Source organism: Quercus suber, unplaced genomic scaffold, assembly GCF_002906115.3.
Source record: "Quercus suber isolate HL8 unplaced genomic scaffold, Cork oak 2.0 scaffold_243, whole genome shotgun sequence".
Taxonomy (NCBI): Eukaryota; Viridiplantae; Streptophyta; class Magnoliopsida; order Fagales; family Fagaceae; genus Quercus; species Quercus suber.
The window spans coordinates 577,280-593,461 of NW_027069700.1; the positions used below are offsets into that span (position 1 = coordinate 577,280).

A 16,182-nucleotide genomic window follows, 5' to 3' on the forward strand; every position below is an offset into this window, starting at 1 on the left:
GATGAGGAGGATGCTATATAAAGAAAGAGCTTCTAGAGAAGAGGGGGGATTTTGGGAGAGTTGGAGAGTTGTATGAATTTTCATTGAATGATATTCCTCTTCTGACATCAAGTTGAAAGACTGTGAAGTGTGTTTTTCATCAGTTCCTTCTTAATACCATAGTTAACTATTGCTTAGTCCACAATCAGCCTAGTTCTTTCTCCCATTCTCTACAAATTCATTGTTCTGAGTTCATTGGGCTCATAATCCCAAACCTTTTGGGCTTAGACCAATAAAAAAGTATACCCACACACCCAAAAAAAAAAAAAAGATAACCCGATTAAACCCGTTGACAATTCAAATAGGGCCCTATAATAAATCAAGAATTGAAGATACCCCAAACATAAGCAATGGTAACAGGAATATGACCTCCCTATGAACCTGCTTCTCTCACCACATTAACTAATTAGGAAAGCAGTGCTTCCATGAAGCTCATTAAATATTCGATCATATTATAATTAAATCCTATTGGTTTATAATCGTGTGATGGCTCCTAGCTAAAGAGAACTGTACAGATGAAGAAAAGATTGGACGCACCGATGTCAAATTAAAGTGACAGAAGTCATAATGAGGCCCCAAGGAATGCCGCTCAGCCAGCTAAGAAAACAGAGTACCATTGAGAATGCACAGCTCAACCCACATACATGGTGAATTCTTGCCTCCAGTTTATACATTCTCAAGCAAGATATGATCATCAGCCTGATGCTTCACCACGGGTCTTCCCACTCCCCAGTGTAAGCTCCAGATCCTCCATCCCTACCTCATGAATTCTCTCACCCTCCCATGCCTTTACTCTGCCACTCTCGAACTCAAACTCTGTGCCTCTCCCTCTCTCTGCTGCAGTTCCCCAGTCAAAGCCTTCATGCACATCAACCCCATCTTGGAGACAGCTCTGTTGGGCCACTGGTTTCATTAGATTAAATGTAGGTGAAGGAGGAGCCGCTTGGGGTGGAACTGTCTGGAAACTGACCCAACGACCAGAGTCAACTGTGGAAGCATCAGATTCATCACATTCTGGTATTGTGGCAGGTGTAGCATGGTGACGTCGTGTAGGGCTTGACGGGGCAGAGGCTGCAAATAGGGGGTGGCGAAAGGAGTTTAGGGAACCATTGGAAAGGGACTCCCAGTCCGGTTTTCGTTTTGAACCTCTTGAGGTTGGTGAAGAAAGGGGTGGCGTTACAGGAGCACTGTTGGATATTCTAAGAGGAGGAAGATTTGTAGGTATGGAGGCAATATTGCGTAGGAATGGGAGGAGGTAAGAGGGATTTGCATCAAATCGAGTGGGGCTTGGGAATGAGGACGATGATGGGCTGGCATGATAGGATGGTACAGGACTAGGAAAATTTGAGGATTGTGGGCTTAATTGAACAGAGGAACATGTGCTGATGTTTGTTGAAGTCCCTGCCATCTCAGCTGGGGGTGGCTTGCATCCCTGCGTGATAGTTATTAACATAAAAAAAAGTTAGACACAAGATGAGTTTCCAACGGAAAAAATAATAATAATAATAATAATAATAATAATTGTTAGTAATTGATTGCTGAAGCAGCAAAAACATTGCTCAATTCTCATGGTTTTTTGGTCTCTCCCCCCAGGCCCCAAATACCAGTTTGAGCTCAATAAATGCAAGCAAATCAATATCTGCTAGCCAGTCTATGAGCAGGAATTGAAAAGGGATTAATTGCAACACAATAATGCATAGTAATAAAAGAGAGTGATTCAATTTCAATGTCTTCACTGTAAGTTGCAAACACAATGCAAGGAATCTAAATCTGCTCTTAAACCAGGCAAATTAAGCAACCTCAGATCCTATCTAAATTCTGATATACAAATCTAAACAAGCTATATAATGAACCCAATACACCCTTCCATATAAAATATGTATAATTAAAGAGAGAAGTTTAGATAGTAAAGGAAAGAAACCAAGTGATTTACTGAGAGAACTCCCTAATCCCTGTAGCTTTGGTACCAACCACTTCTACAGATTTAAGATTAAAAAAAAAAGCAACCTCATGAAGCACAAACCCCCCTTTACCTGTTCTTATTTTGCAATTGATTCCAAACCCACAAAGGATATCAAATCAAAAACACAACTCTGATTGATTTTAGTTTATAAATTGCAGAACTCTTAAGACCCATTTCCTCGATGAAGATCTAGATTACAATGCAACCAACCCATGCATGTAGATCTATGAATACAAACGAAGAAACCCAGATTTATAAAATGAAAAAAGAGATGAACAACAAACACAGAAAACAACAGATATAAATCTAGAAGGAGCAGAAAAGAGAGAGTGTGAAAAGCGAGCGAAACCTTGCGATAGGTGGTGCCATCTTCTTCGACGACCCAACCAGCTTCGATACAGAGAGCCTTCAAGACCTCGTTGTTGTCACAGTGTTTAGGTAGCTTATAGTTCCCCTGAGCTCTAAGACCAGAGTATATCTTAGCTGCGATTGCTCTTCTTCTTCGCTCCCTTCTCTTGTTGTTCTCTCTTTCCTTCCACGTCGGCAACCTCCCCGATGAGCCCCCGCCCGCCATTTCTCTCTCTCTCTCTCTCTCTCTCTCTCTCTCTCTCTCTAGCTTCTTGGTTTCTATCTCTAGAGTCTAGACTTCTTCTTCTTCTTCTTCTTAGATTTGTTTATTGCTTTTAGGAAGGAGGGAAGGAGAGGGGGAGGGTGTGTTGGATTGGGTTGGGCAGAGAGAGGAACAGACTACTCTGCCTCACGAGGATTTGCGCTTTCTTTAATCATGTATTTTGTATTTTGTAGTTGAAGATAAAAGAAAGAAATGCTGCCTCCTTTTCACACTGAAAATTGAGGAGTGAGAGAGGCTGTCTGTAGTCTGGTCCACCAAATGGGTTTTTTTTTTTTTTTTTTTTTTTTTTTTTTTTTTTTTTTTTTTTTTTTCTGATAAGTACCAAATGGGTTATTTGGTAATTTGGATTGGATAAAATTATTTTTTCATTTTTTGAGATGAGAAATATTATGTCGACTATAATTATTACTGCATGTTACGTGAAAGGAAAGATTTTTTTTTTTTTTTGAAAACAGAGAAAAGGCAACTTCAATTGTGGGAATGTACTCTTGTTGAGGGAATAATTTTAATTTTACAACAAATTTTAAATAATAAATTATTATATAGTCGCGTCATATTAAAATGAATAACATTACTTTTAATCTAGAGAAAAATAGATAAACTCAATTTTTTTCACAATTTTTTATGTGTTTGATATGACTGGTTGTTAATAGTGGATTAGGGTTATATTAGAATGAATCACGTTATTTTTAATTGTTATGATTTTAATGTTTTGCATGAATTAAATGTAAATTTAACCAAGTATTTATAAGCTTTTAAGCATCTTTTTCTTTTAAAGATGAGTTAGTTCCTAACATTAATTTTAAAAAAATAAATATAATTTTTTTCCACAATTTGTTACGTGTTTGATATAATTTAGTATTAATAATAGGTTTATGTAGAGTAATACGAATTCACACAATTTGTCATCGATTTATCATGACAAAAATCGTGTCATATGAATAGTGATTTTAGAGGAACTGTTGTAGGGAATTGTTTATATAATTTAAGTTTTCATTTTGGGGAGTGTTTAGGAAATAGTGAAGTGGGTCCAAAAGAAGCCATTGATCAGTCCCCATTAATCAAAGGCACATGGATTGGTTGGTTAGTTTGTAAACACAATGTAGCCTTACGGGGCCGGTGCTGTCCATGTCTGCGGCAATGAGTGTGCCACATGGAGTTTTGTTCCGTATAGGAAAAAGAAACCATAAGAAAAGCCCCCCTAGCAGTACCCTAAAAAATACCCCCAACAAAATATTAAATATAACTCATGTGAAATTTCTCCTCCACACAAAAAATATGAAATTACATAAAAAGACACTGATTTTCTAATTTGGCTTCTAGAGAGATTGAACTTTGGGGATCATGTGACCTTGTGCAGGGAACCTATACGATCATCAGAAGATCATAGGCCACTTTAGGCTTGAGATCAGTCAAAGTTTCTCACTGGCACATTTAATTTTGTATCTGAGAGATACACTGGAGCAAACATTATGTAAATGTTGTTGTCAAAAACAACTCAGCCAGCGATCAAATAGTAGTAGACTCCATTATTGACAATTGGCTTGTATGTGATTGGAAAAGCCAAAAACAAACCGTGCCTTATAGGTAGGCAATAGTAGAGTCCGAATCCTAATATATTAATTGATTGGATAATAAAAATGATAGATACCATATTGCCCTTATCATTAATTTTTGTGACTAATGATGTCCATGTCATATAAAAAAAAGCCTATAACCTGAGAAGTTTTAATACTATATAAATTGTTATAATTTTTATTATAATTATTTTACACATTAGACAATAACTGGTTACTTGCCACTTTCATATAAATTTACTATTTTTTTTCTTTAGTTCACTATGTCATGTAGACAAGTGTAACATAAATTATATCGTTTTCTTTGGTCTAAAATTTTTTCATTTTTAGCCGTTCACTCTCATTTGAAGAGTAAAGAGAATTCCCATTTACCAACCATTTCAAATTGTTCATTGGACCAGATCAACTTGCAAATCTTAAGATATGGGTTTTTGAGATAAGGGGGACTTTGTGTTTGAAAAGCGTGATCGGTCACACATGGAAAATTTGTATGGTGATGTTATAGAAAGATGCCCTTCTCCGGAATTTGTGGTTTTGCACTGACGTGATGTTCAGTTTGAACGGTAGAGATATGGACAAACAAGGAGGTCAGAAAAAGGGTCGGGGGGCCCACAAAAGCCACACCGCGAGTCCAAATCATTTTAATGTTACGCATCACGGTACTTTTGCAGGGGGGATCAGTCGGCTTCACACGTGCGACGCAGAAACCTATAAAATAAAATACTAAAAAGAAAGACAGCGCTTGCTGGGGTCCGCTCCGTGTGGACCACTGCGAGGTTTGACGTGTCGAACAGAGAGCACAAAACGTGAATGTGGTCCTTTCAAGGCGAGAAGAATCGCACGGCTCGATCGGCTCAGCCCTGTCGATATTCCTTCGTTAACTACGCAACGAAGGCTACACGCCAGGGACGATTAGAGATTTGACCACTTCGTGATTTTTCCTTTGCCATTTGCGTAAATTGACTGCAAGTAGGGCCGTAAACTTTAAGTTCGTTCAGTTGATTTTTTTTTTTTTAACTCGAGTCAAGTTTAAGTTCATTACTAATTTTCTTGTTGGGCTTATTTACGAATTATTTGATTTTTTTTTTTTTAATATCTTTGTAAAACTATGATTAAAATATTTTATCTCTTTACAATTCTATTGGTTTGCAAACACAATTTTAGTATGAATTAAGATGGTTTTCTTGATATTTGTACATAATTTTACTTTAATTTTTTTTTTAAATATACATTTTGGTCCATTACTCATATCACTTTGTCACCAACTATTAATATAACTTGCCACTTATTTACAAAAAAAAAAAGTCAAACTATGAAAAATATCAATAAATCACACTCAACTTTAGATATATTTATGTGTATAAAACATTGAATTATTCATAGTTTGTTGTCAATGAAATTTATAATTGAATATTTATTATTACTTAGTTTGCACCATTAGAATACTTATTAATAGACTCGGGTCGCCTCTCTCTGTCTATTTTTTTTAGCTATTAAAAAAGATAATTATTAATAGGGTTATAAATAAATTGAGTTAATTATGGAAAACTCTTACTCAATTCTAGTAGAAGCATATTTAAATTGATTTATTTAGCGAATGAGTCAAACTCAAACTTAGGTTTAGGTTCAACTATTAAACAAGCATAATAATGTATTTGTAAATAGAGTTTGAGTATAAAATTTTTAATAATATAAGTATGTGTAATAACTTGAAATTGGATTAAGTTATAGAGTAAAAAATTTAAAAAGATATCAAATTATTTTTTAAAATTTATTAATAATATAAAATTTTAATTCCATAGTAAAGATTATACTAAATTGTAAACTACACCCTCTAACTTTGACATATTATTAATTCAATTCTTTAAGTTTCATTTTTTTTCCCCATTGCAATCATTCAATTTTAATATGGTTTAAACCTAGCCATTTTTATTGTAGTTAGTTTTAGTATTTTTCCACTTTTCGAAACAATAGTATTATGGTGAACTTATAGGTGTGAATTATATGAAAAATTGAAGTTAAATGATTGAATTGAAAACAAATTAAAACTAAAGTGGTGCAATATGTAATTTAGCTTAAAAATTATATATAATTTTAGACTATACAAAATTGGTGAATCTAATTTTTATAAGTTCATAGATGAAAATTTTTCTATCCAATGAACTCAAATATTTTCGTTCCAACAATAATTTAGTTTGTGCGCACCAAACTGAGATCATTGGGCTTAACCTCACCTGGGCTCACAACTTACTTGGGAAGTGGGTCTTGGATTTCCTACTTTGGGCTATTCACAACCCAGAGACTCAATGTTTCCCTCTCTCTCTCTCTCTCTCTCTCTCTCTCTCTCTCTCTCTCTCTCTCTCTCTCACCCCCCCCCTTTTCTTCCTCCATCTTCTCATACTTATAGCTCTAAAATAGTGGGGAGACTATGATTGCTTTCATGGGTAGTGCAATGTGAGGTCCAATATCATTAACCATAAGTGGGTGGTTAGGTGGTAGTGGAACGCGATGAGAGTGGCTTTGGAACTTGGTTTCCACTCTCGCAGATATGCTCGGCAGGGATGTTCCCTGAGGCACTGCCGAGCATGTAAAGGGTGGTACGATCGAACTAGCGCAGCCTTGCTCGGGGACGACTTGCTGAGCAGAGACCACATTGGCAAGGCAAGATGTGAGCTAGCGTCGGCTACCCGCTCCTTAGGCCTCCAAACAACATTCAACCTAAGGCTCGTAGATTTTGTGGGCTTGGGCTGGGATCCTGGGTAGGGCGAAGGTTGCGCCCTTGGGCCATACTATTGATCCACAATCCAAGGCCCAAGGGGGCATGGATATCACGGGGCCGTACATAGTTATTAGTAATTTAGTATTGACGCACAGACAATGACACCAAACCCCCCCCTCCCCCCAATTTTTTTTTTTTTTTTTATATAAATGAGACTCACTCTTGATGTTTATATAAATGTAACAAATACGTCCATACAAATCTCATACTTGTACTTTTTTAATAAAATGTTTGTTTTTTTATTTATAAATATTATTTATTTGTACAAATCTTCATATTGGCCAATCTAATCTAATCTATCGAGAATCTATAGTCAACCTCAAATTTTAGAACTAAGACTTTATTGTTGTTGTATCTATAAAAATCTTAATGGATGAATGTCATTTCATCCATAGTATAGTAATATTTTTTTAAGCGGAACATTTTGTTAGAAAAGTCAAGCATTGGCTTATTATAAAACCCTCAAAATTGAGTGTCATTTAATCAAATGTTTTCGATGGTTTTCGTTTCGATAAACCTTAAGTAGGGTTGGTGTAATTTATCATAATTTTTAATGGATGATCACTCTTTATCATTAGACAAAAATAATTTTTATTTTATTTTATAATTAAGCTAACTAGATTCCACAAATTTATTGTCTTAGTTGTTTTAAACCTCAAGAAATATAACTGGATTTGCATCTCATAAAAAACCCATAGCGGAAGCAATACAATGATCTACTTCATTCATGTGAGATAACAAGGAATTTCTAAATTTTAGAAACAAATAATAGAAAGCATACCTTGAAGCAGTAAAATTCAAAAACAAGACTTGAGAATACTTTCAATCTTCATCCCAATTCCACATGGTGTCCAAGATGAGTGATCTCTTAATCAGTTCTTAAGTACATTGATTTTCCTTTTTGGAAAAGTGTACTCAAAAGATTCTTTAGAGAAAAACTGTTATCTCTTCTTTTAATCATACGTACGTTTTTAATTACCTTGGCAGTTACTTTATTTAATAACTTTTATTAAATAAAAACTGATTATCTAATTGGATTAGCCTTTTGGGCAAATCCAATTGGGCTTAAGTGTGTGGCTTGTGATGGGACCAAATGGACTAATAAGACTCTAACTCCAATGGGCCTCAGACTTATCTGTCAACTCTTGACAAGTCCAAAGTTACCATTAATTATATAGCAAGTACCACTATAGAGATATAATTGCACTCTAGGCCTTATTAATAAATTATATCACAAAACTCTAATATAATATCATTCGACCCCTTCATGAAATATCCATAGTGAACAAAGTCATAATAAAGTGTCACTTTGTAAACAACTATTTTACTCTTTAAGTACCCAATTTAATCTTTTAGTTATTCATATTTATAAAATCTAATTTCAATAAATATAAACTTTAGTAACTCTTACTAAAGTGGCTGGTCATGAATAACCAATTCTCATTAAATTTATCTCAACGAGATATTTTGTGTCTCTATAGAAAGAGATTATAAATTTCATCTTAAGAATATGTGTTCCCTTAATACTATATGTGGTTACCCAACATACTGAGGTTTTGACCGTTAATCTAAATTTCATTCCTAATATATCAAAGTAACCTACATTTCATGATCGGGTTTATTATCCTTTCAGAATTGAGAATTTATGACATTAGAATTCATGAGATTAATTATTCAAGTGACAGTTATTAATTGAATAATTAATCTCATAATGATCCAGTTCAATGTGTCTTACACACTTAAGACATATCAACACATCAACTAGAAGTCTTCACTTCCATAATCAAGACAAACCATCTTAGTTGATGCGTTATAGTCTTTACAAATTGTGCGCCAAAAGTGAGGCTAATGGGTCAACCCTCACTTGGGCTCACAATCTATTTGTAGCGTGGGTTTTGGATTTCCTACCTTAGGTAGTTCCTTATACATAGACCCAACAGAACTATCTCTCCCTACTATTACTGCTCAAGCTTAATTCCCACTTCTTTCACTCAGTCTCTTTTAGAACTTTTTTCATCCCCCTTTTCTTTCTTAACTTCTCATATTTATAGCCCAAAAATTAGTAGGGAGTTATGATTACTTTCATGGTTAGTTGGAGATAAGGTCCAATGTCGTTAACCTTAACTGGGTGTTTAGTTGGGAGTGAGGTGTGGTAAGAGTGGCATTGGAACTGATTCCCACCTAAGTAGAACTGCTTGGTAGCGATATTCCCCAAGGCACTGCCGGGCAGTTGAGAAGAGGTAAACCCGATAAATTGTCTTAATGCTCGATAAGTGGTTCACCGGGCATGGTTCGGGTGATGAAGCATGGTGCGTACTAATTAAGACCATTTGCTCAATGGGTTTTAAGGTGGCATGAGACCTGGGCCTAGGGGCAATATGGGCCATACTGTCGAGCTAGAGCTCAAGGCCCAAATGGGCCTGGATATCCCAGTGCCGTACACAGATGAAAAGCTCAATTTCATCACTGATTACGAACTATATTTTGAGTTTACAAAGAATTTGTAATTTATATCTTCTGTAACTAAATCAAATACAATGCATCTCAAGGACTATGATAATGTCCTATTAGTTCATTTATAAATAGTCTTATATAATTAAAGAGTTTAATTATTACATGCCAATAAATTGGATTTTACTGCACAAACCTTAACAATCTCCCACTTGCCCTCAAAAACAATTTTGAATATATCTAACACTTATTTCCCTTTAAAGTAAATCATAGTTACCCTAAGGTAAGGTCTAGAAATAAGTTTCAGCCAGATTTATTGCATAAATTATATTTTCTACTACTACATCCCATGAACTCATATCTCTCTATTGAGATAATACTTATGCTTAATGTATATCTTCACCACTTAGGATGAATACATATCCTGAAGTTAAATTTCATGAATCATAATCAAATTAGTAATCAGTATTTGTACAACTAGTAACTATCAATTCCTCACTTTGGTGGACAAGCATATAATCCCTCATTCTCCTAAGATATTTGAGTATATTCTTTACTCCGACTAAGTTAAGTAATTCTGGACTTTAATTGATATTTGTCTACTATGTCCACTGCAAAATAGATATTTGGCCTAGTATATAACATGGCATAATCAAGACTTCCTTTTAACATGGTATAAGTAACCGTCTTCATACTCTCTTCCTTTTATATGTCTTAGGACTATAATCCTAAACAAAAGAACTTCAAACATGAAAGGACGGAATCCATTGTTGAAGTATCACATGCTATATTTGGCTAGAATCTAATCTATTTAAGTAGTTTGAGATAGACCCAACATCCTAATTTTTTAATCTTACCAAAGTTTAACTCTTAGGACGTGACCAGTCTCACTTAAGTACTTCATATCAATCTAGTCTTGACAACAAAAAAATTATATTGATGAGAATATCTATACATCATTCTAAATGATTAGAATGTCATCAACATACATTAAGAGATTTATTACTCTATATAGCTTTTACACTCATAAGGCACTACTTGATCAAATCGAACAATTTAATTGCTTGATCAAAGATGATATAGTCTGATCTAGATGCTTGCTTTAGTCCATAAATAGATTTTAAGCAACTTGCATACTAAATACAACTAGTTGTTTGCTATGAACTAGTCTAGCTACATCATATAAATGTTTTCCTCAAGATTGCCACTAAGAGAAGCTTTCTTGATATCCATTGTCATATTTCATCTAAATGAAATATAACAAATAAGAGAATCTAGATAGAATCAAACATGACTATTGGTGAAAAAATCTTTTCATAATCGATCTATTTCTTTCTAAATAAATCTTTTCGCCACTAGTCTTAACTTTTAAGGTTTACACATTCTATCTATCAATCTCGTTTTCTTGTAGACCTATTTGAAAACAATAGACTTAATGCCATTAAGCACCTCTACAAGTTCTAGACTTTAAATAGAATCTAATTCTATTTACATAAATTTGATCCAGTAATCCATATTTATATCATCTATTGCCTTTACATAAGACCAAGGATCAAATTCATATCCATATGGGATGACTTCACAAGTTTATCTTAAAAGAATGAATTTATTAGGTAATTTGATAATCCTCCCACTATGATATGGTACTAGTGTACTGGCTATCTATAGAATAATGTTTTGTGGTATATCTAATACAACCATCTCATTTCTAAATGTATCTTATAGTTGTCATACTACAGACTCTTGACATTTTTCTTCTAAAACAATTCTACACTTAGCTTTAAGATTATTCACATAGTCATTATCTAGAAACTTTGTATTTGTACTTTACAAACACCTTGTTATATTTATTACTACTAAAATAATTTTCTACAATTCCTTTTGAATCTCCATCGTAAACATACATTTTTCTACATTTTGATTCCAATTTGTCAGACTTTCTTTTTAGCACAAGTGTTGGACATCTCTAAAAGTGGAAGTATTACATACTAGGTTTTCACCCAATCCTCAATTTGACAAACCCTTTTATATTTTATATATACTAGTTTTCTTTATAATTAACACACTTTATGCAAATCACCTAATGACATTTTGTAACATGTATCGTATTTTTTGCTAGGTAATAATTTCCTAGATGATTATGTACTGATGTAGTTTTATAAAAATATATATATATATATATATTGTATTAACAATTTAACGTTAAAAAAAAGTTAGCTAATACTCTATTATCTAAACAATACAAGGATAAATATAAATCATTAAAGAGTGGTTGAAAGAAAGCGAAACACAATATTTGCAAGAACGAGGACATGATGTATAGTAGCCATGGGTGATAGTCTGATGGTGTTAAAATTACGTAGGCTTCTTTGGTTTTATTTTAAGAACCATTGATTGTAACATAGAGCACACAGGTGTTACACCAATAAAACTAAATAAATAATTAAAAAACAAAAAAAAAAAGAATCATTGGTTATTTTCAATGCATGTATACTCAATTGTTCATGCACTTGAACAACTCTTTCTTTTTTAACAAAAGCAATACTTTATAAACATTTTCCCACGAGTCAACATAATTTTATCATTCTCATACGAACTTCTTATTGATACTAGTTTATCATTTATTAATAAGAATTTATCACTTATGCGATATAAAGTAGTAAATAATCTTACAATCTTGACAATTGTGACTTTTTTGTGATCATAGAGAATTATTGTTTTTTATATGGATCTAGGCAATTTTTTTTTTTTTTTTTTTGGTTTTTTGAGAGGGAAGGATGTAGCTATTCACATAGTACGTGCACCAATGACCATCAAGAGAATATAAACTTGATATTTTAACTGGAGGGATAACTCGTAAGTCGTAACATGTGCATGAATCTCAATAAATAAATTCGGTTGCCAAACCCAAATGTTTATATTATAGCAATATTATTTTATAAACATTTAATAAGTGAAGAGCCAGATTCAAACTCAAACCACTTTATTAGAAGGCTTACCCTTACTAAAAAAAAAAAAATCATTTTCTAAAGTTTCTAGCAAAATAACCATGTTTAATTTGAAACTCAATTTTAACAAAATTAAGTTTGGTGTAAAACTCGATATCATCTAAATCAAGTTATATGTGTATTTTTAAGTATAATTCGATAAAAGTAATGTCAAGTTCCACTTAAATTTTCTAAAAAAATTAAATGACAAAACACATGTAGAACTCAATATTACTAATGTCAAGTTCTACTTTTCAAAACTAGGAACATGTTGCTAAATACTTTGAAAAATTGATATTTCGCTACATATTAAAAAAAAAAAAAAAGGATATTTAATCATTTTGCCCATTGCCATATAGCAATTAAAAAAATAAAATAAAATAAAAGTTTCAACCAATCCTCAGTTATATAGCTTCTATGTTTGCAGGCCTTCCTTTTTCTTTTGTCTTTCCTAATTTCCTATCCCATATTTTATTCCTGTGACAAGAATATGTTTCTATTTATTTTTATTATTTTATTTTGTTTAAAATAAATTATAAATATATAAATAAAAATAAAGCTAAAAAGTTTACCATATTTTTATAACAAATTTTAAATAATATGTTATTATTTACTGTTATTTGTAAAAAAAAAAAATTAATAATAAATTTAAATTATAACTGATAATAACTTAATAAGAGAAACACCTCTACCAAGATAAATTGAAATTTCAAACAAAAGCAAGCCAGAAAATAAGAACCGGCTTGACTGGGTGGATAATCAAACTCGGCTCGTCAAGAGGGGTCCGACCAATTTTCAATCAAATACCAACAAACTAGTACAAAAATGTTTGGTTGCACACAAAAATAAAATAAAATAAATAATAGCAAGAAAATGTCCAAATCAAAAAGAGACGTTGAAAGTTGTAAGCTTGCAAATTGCAATTGCATTAAGCTTTTTTTTTTTTTTTGGCATTGGGCACGTGCGGATCCAGCAAAGGTTGAATGGGAAGGGGAACGGGAACAGCTAGCTGGCGAGGCAAGCAAGGAAGACAACGAAGACTTGCCGCACGTGCGAAGACGCAAGACGCGTGCGGTGGTAAGACTTAAAGACTTCGAGAGTCTTGTGTTGTGCGGGGACCACCGCCCGTCCAAGAAGGCCCGTTGCTGTTATTCGTCGTCATTGGTTGAAGAGAGCACGTGGGGGTTGTTCCCATTACTCCCTCCCATAACAATTTATTATTTCTTTTTTAGAGAGAAATAACATTTATTAATTCATTTTCTTTTTAGTTTGGGAAGAAGAACAAATGCTAAGGCTATAACTTTTTTTTACAACTTGTTTATGTGATAAGTTGTGAATGGTAGAGTAAAAATTGTGAGTTCATAACTCTACCACCCACGACTTGCTTTGTGAGCACATTGTGACAAAATTTGTGAGAAAAGTTATTATCTTAGTATTATTTGTATAAGAACTCGTGGCTTCTCAGGAAGGGAAAATTCTTGAGTATTTCGAAGTATGGAGAAATAATGCTCATTTCTCTCATATTTATGGCAGATCCCAATATAAATTTAATAAGTGAACTCTATCATAAATGTGAGAGAATGGAATATAATTCTCTGTATTTTGGGAGTACTTAAGAATTATTTCTCGGTAAGTAGTACTACCTAGTAAGTAGTATAATTATATATACCTATATAGTACTTTTTTTTTTTTTTAATGTTTTTGTTTTTGAAATATCCAATTTTATACCACTTAAAGATTTATTTAATGTTAAGTTATTTAAAATTTAAAATAACATATAACTATAAAGATGTATTTTTTTTTTCTTAGAAACCTCTGTACATGTTAAATTTTAAAAATTATTATTATTATAAATGTAAATGATCATATTCTCACTCGGTACTGTCTTTTTACAACAACTAATTATCTTTTATTGAAGAGTCGAATAATCATACATAATTCGGTTATATATATATATATATTTTGTAACTATAATTCGGTTATATGGCACATAATAAGTATTATTATTTAAATTATTAATATAGTTTAAAAAATATTTTAAAATTACTTCAATTTAAACTTAATTAACAAAAGTTATAATATTATTTTAAAATAAGTTTCATTATTTATTTTAAAATATTTCATAATTTATTGTAATATATTATTTTCTTATAATAAAAAAAGATACATATTAAACTTTGTCTCTAGAGTTGAGTTGAAGATAGAAATTTTATTGGATTATAAATCAACATGATTACAGTAAATCTTAAATCATAGGAGGTATTTTGACTATTTTCGCTAACCATGTCCGATCAGAATGTACACAAATAGCCTGGTAAGACAAATAGTTATGAGCTTCGCAAATGGGCTTTGCAAGATATATAGTCGTAAATATTTGTCTAGTAGGCCGGGTTGTGTATTTTGGAAGCAACCTATGACGAAAGCTGAATCTGTAAATTATAGAGAGTGGCAAGTGGCAACTAGCTAGACCTAAGAAGGTCGCCAAGGGAAGAATGGGGATGTTAACGCAGATGGGCCGTCTGATGGTCATACAACACCCTTCTGGGCCTAAGACTGATAATTGATAACCCAGAAAAGAAAGACCGATAATTGTTCTTTCTTTTGTACTAGATAAGGGTTTGAACTTTGAAGTATAAAGGAGAACCGGCAAAAATAGCTAAGTATCACGTTTTGGTAAAATTTGTGATAAACTAGTACTGTTTCGAAAATATTTAGCAACTTATCACTTTTTTAGTACTCGAGTTTCACAAAATCGAGTTCTAAATAGCACTCGAGTTCAGTGAACTCGAATTCCTAGGTGAGTCGCCAGTGTGACACTGCTGACCTAGAATATGGTACTCGATATTATGGAAATCGAGTACGTCTTTATAGTACTCAAGCTTAACAAAGTCGAGTACTTTGTTTTTTTTTTTTTTTTTTTTTTTTCTTTCCCTTTTTCTACTTTTTGTTTCGTAAAGGAGATGGTTTCTCCACAACCCATGAATCTCTCAACACAAACAGAACAAAACACTTTCTTCCAACTTCCCATACCCTTTTAACAATCCCGCCGGAATTGTTCCCGGGACTTGACAAAAACCGGTATAGCCGCAGCCCCCACTGGGCTTTCGGTGCGGCAGAGTCTAGGCGTAACCCTGATGGTGCCCTTCGAGGTATCCCAGAGGGATGTTGTTAGAGAACCTAATGTCTTTCCCCGGAGCACACCCCCGACGAGGAAGACGTGCGAATTCACCTCATGGGCGGTGCTCGAGTGTTGCCATCTCCGACGGCCAACACTTGAGAGGAACGGAGAGAATCGAGGGAACATCATGGGGGAGGGTATCCCGGAGCCCCTGCGTCTGCTCCTCTCTTTGTTCCAGCTCTGCCTAGCCGAGGAGGGAGTGGTTGGGGGCCTGAGGGCATGATTGTCCTTCACCTCCTCCACCGCGTGTCAAGCTCTCCCATTCTCTTGGTGCCAAATAAAAGCACGAGTTGACACTTCCCTCCGGCTAGCTTCTCCTTAGGGCGGCTCCACCTGGGCCTCTGATTGTAGGAATAGCAGGTGGCTATTAGCTTGTACCCTAATCCTTCCCACAGACGGTGCCAATTGTAGGGACTCGATTTGGACTGACCCTGAGTGATGGGTTTTCAGCCTAATAAGCCCAAACAATAAATTTATAGAGAGTGGGCTAAGAAGTTTAGGTGCTGGCCGTCGATCACCATGCATGAACTTTTTCTATAAAAACTGCTAAGGGTTTCTTTATAAGCGGGGGAATACT

General features: G+C 33.8%; 1 protein-coding gene across 1 annotated transcript; it reads right to left on the minus strand.

The window, feature by feature from the left end:
* Nucleotides 1-328: 328 nt before the first annotated feature.
* On the minus strand, nucleotides 329-2,826 carry LOC111993664 (BES1/BZR1 homolog protein 2). Its single transcript, XM_024025485.2, has 2 exons — nucleotides 2,352-2,826; nucleotides 329-1,471 (listed from the first exon to the last, which is right to left on the minus strand). The coding sequence occupies exons 1-2, from the start codon at nucleotides 2,574-2,576 to the stop codon at nucleotides 734-736; spliced, it is 963 nt and encodes a 320-aa protein (XP_023881253.1). The 5' UTR covers nucleotides 2,577-2,826; the 3' UTR covers nucleotides 329-733.
* Between the last annotated feature and the right edge of the window lie 13,356 nt (nucleotides 2,827-16,182).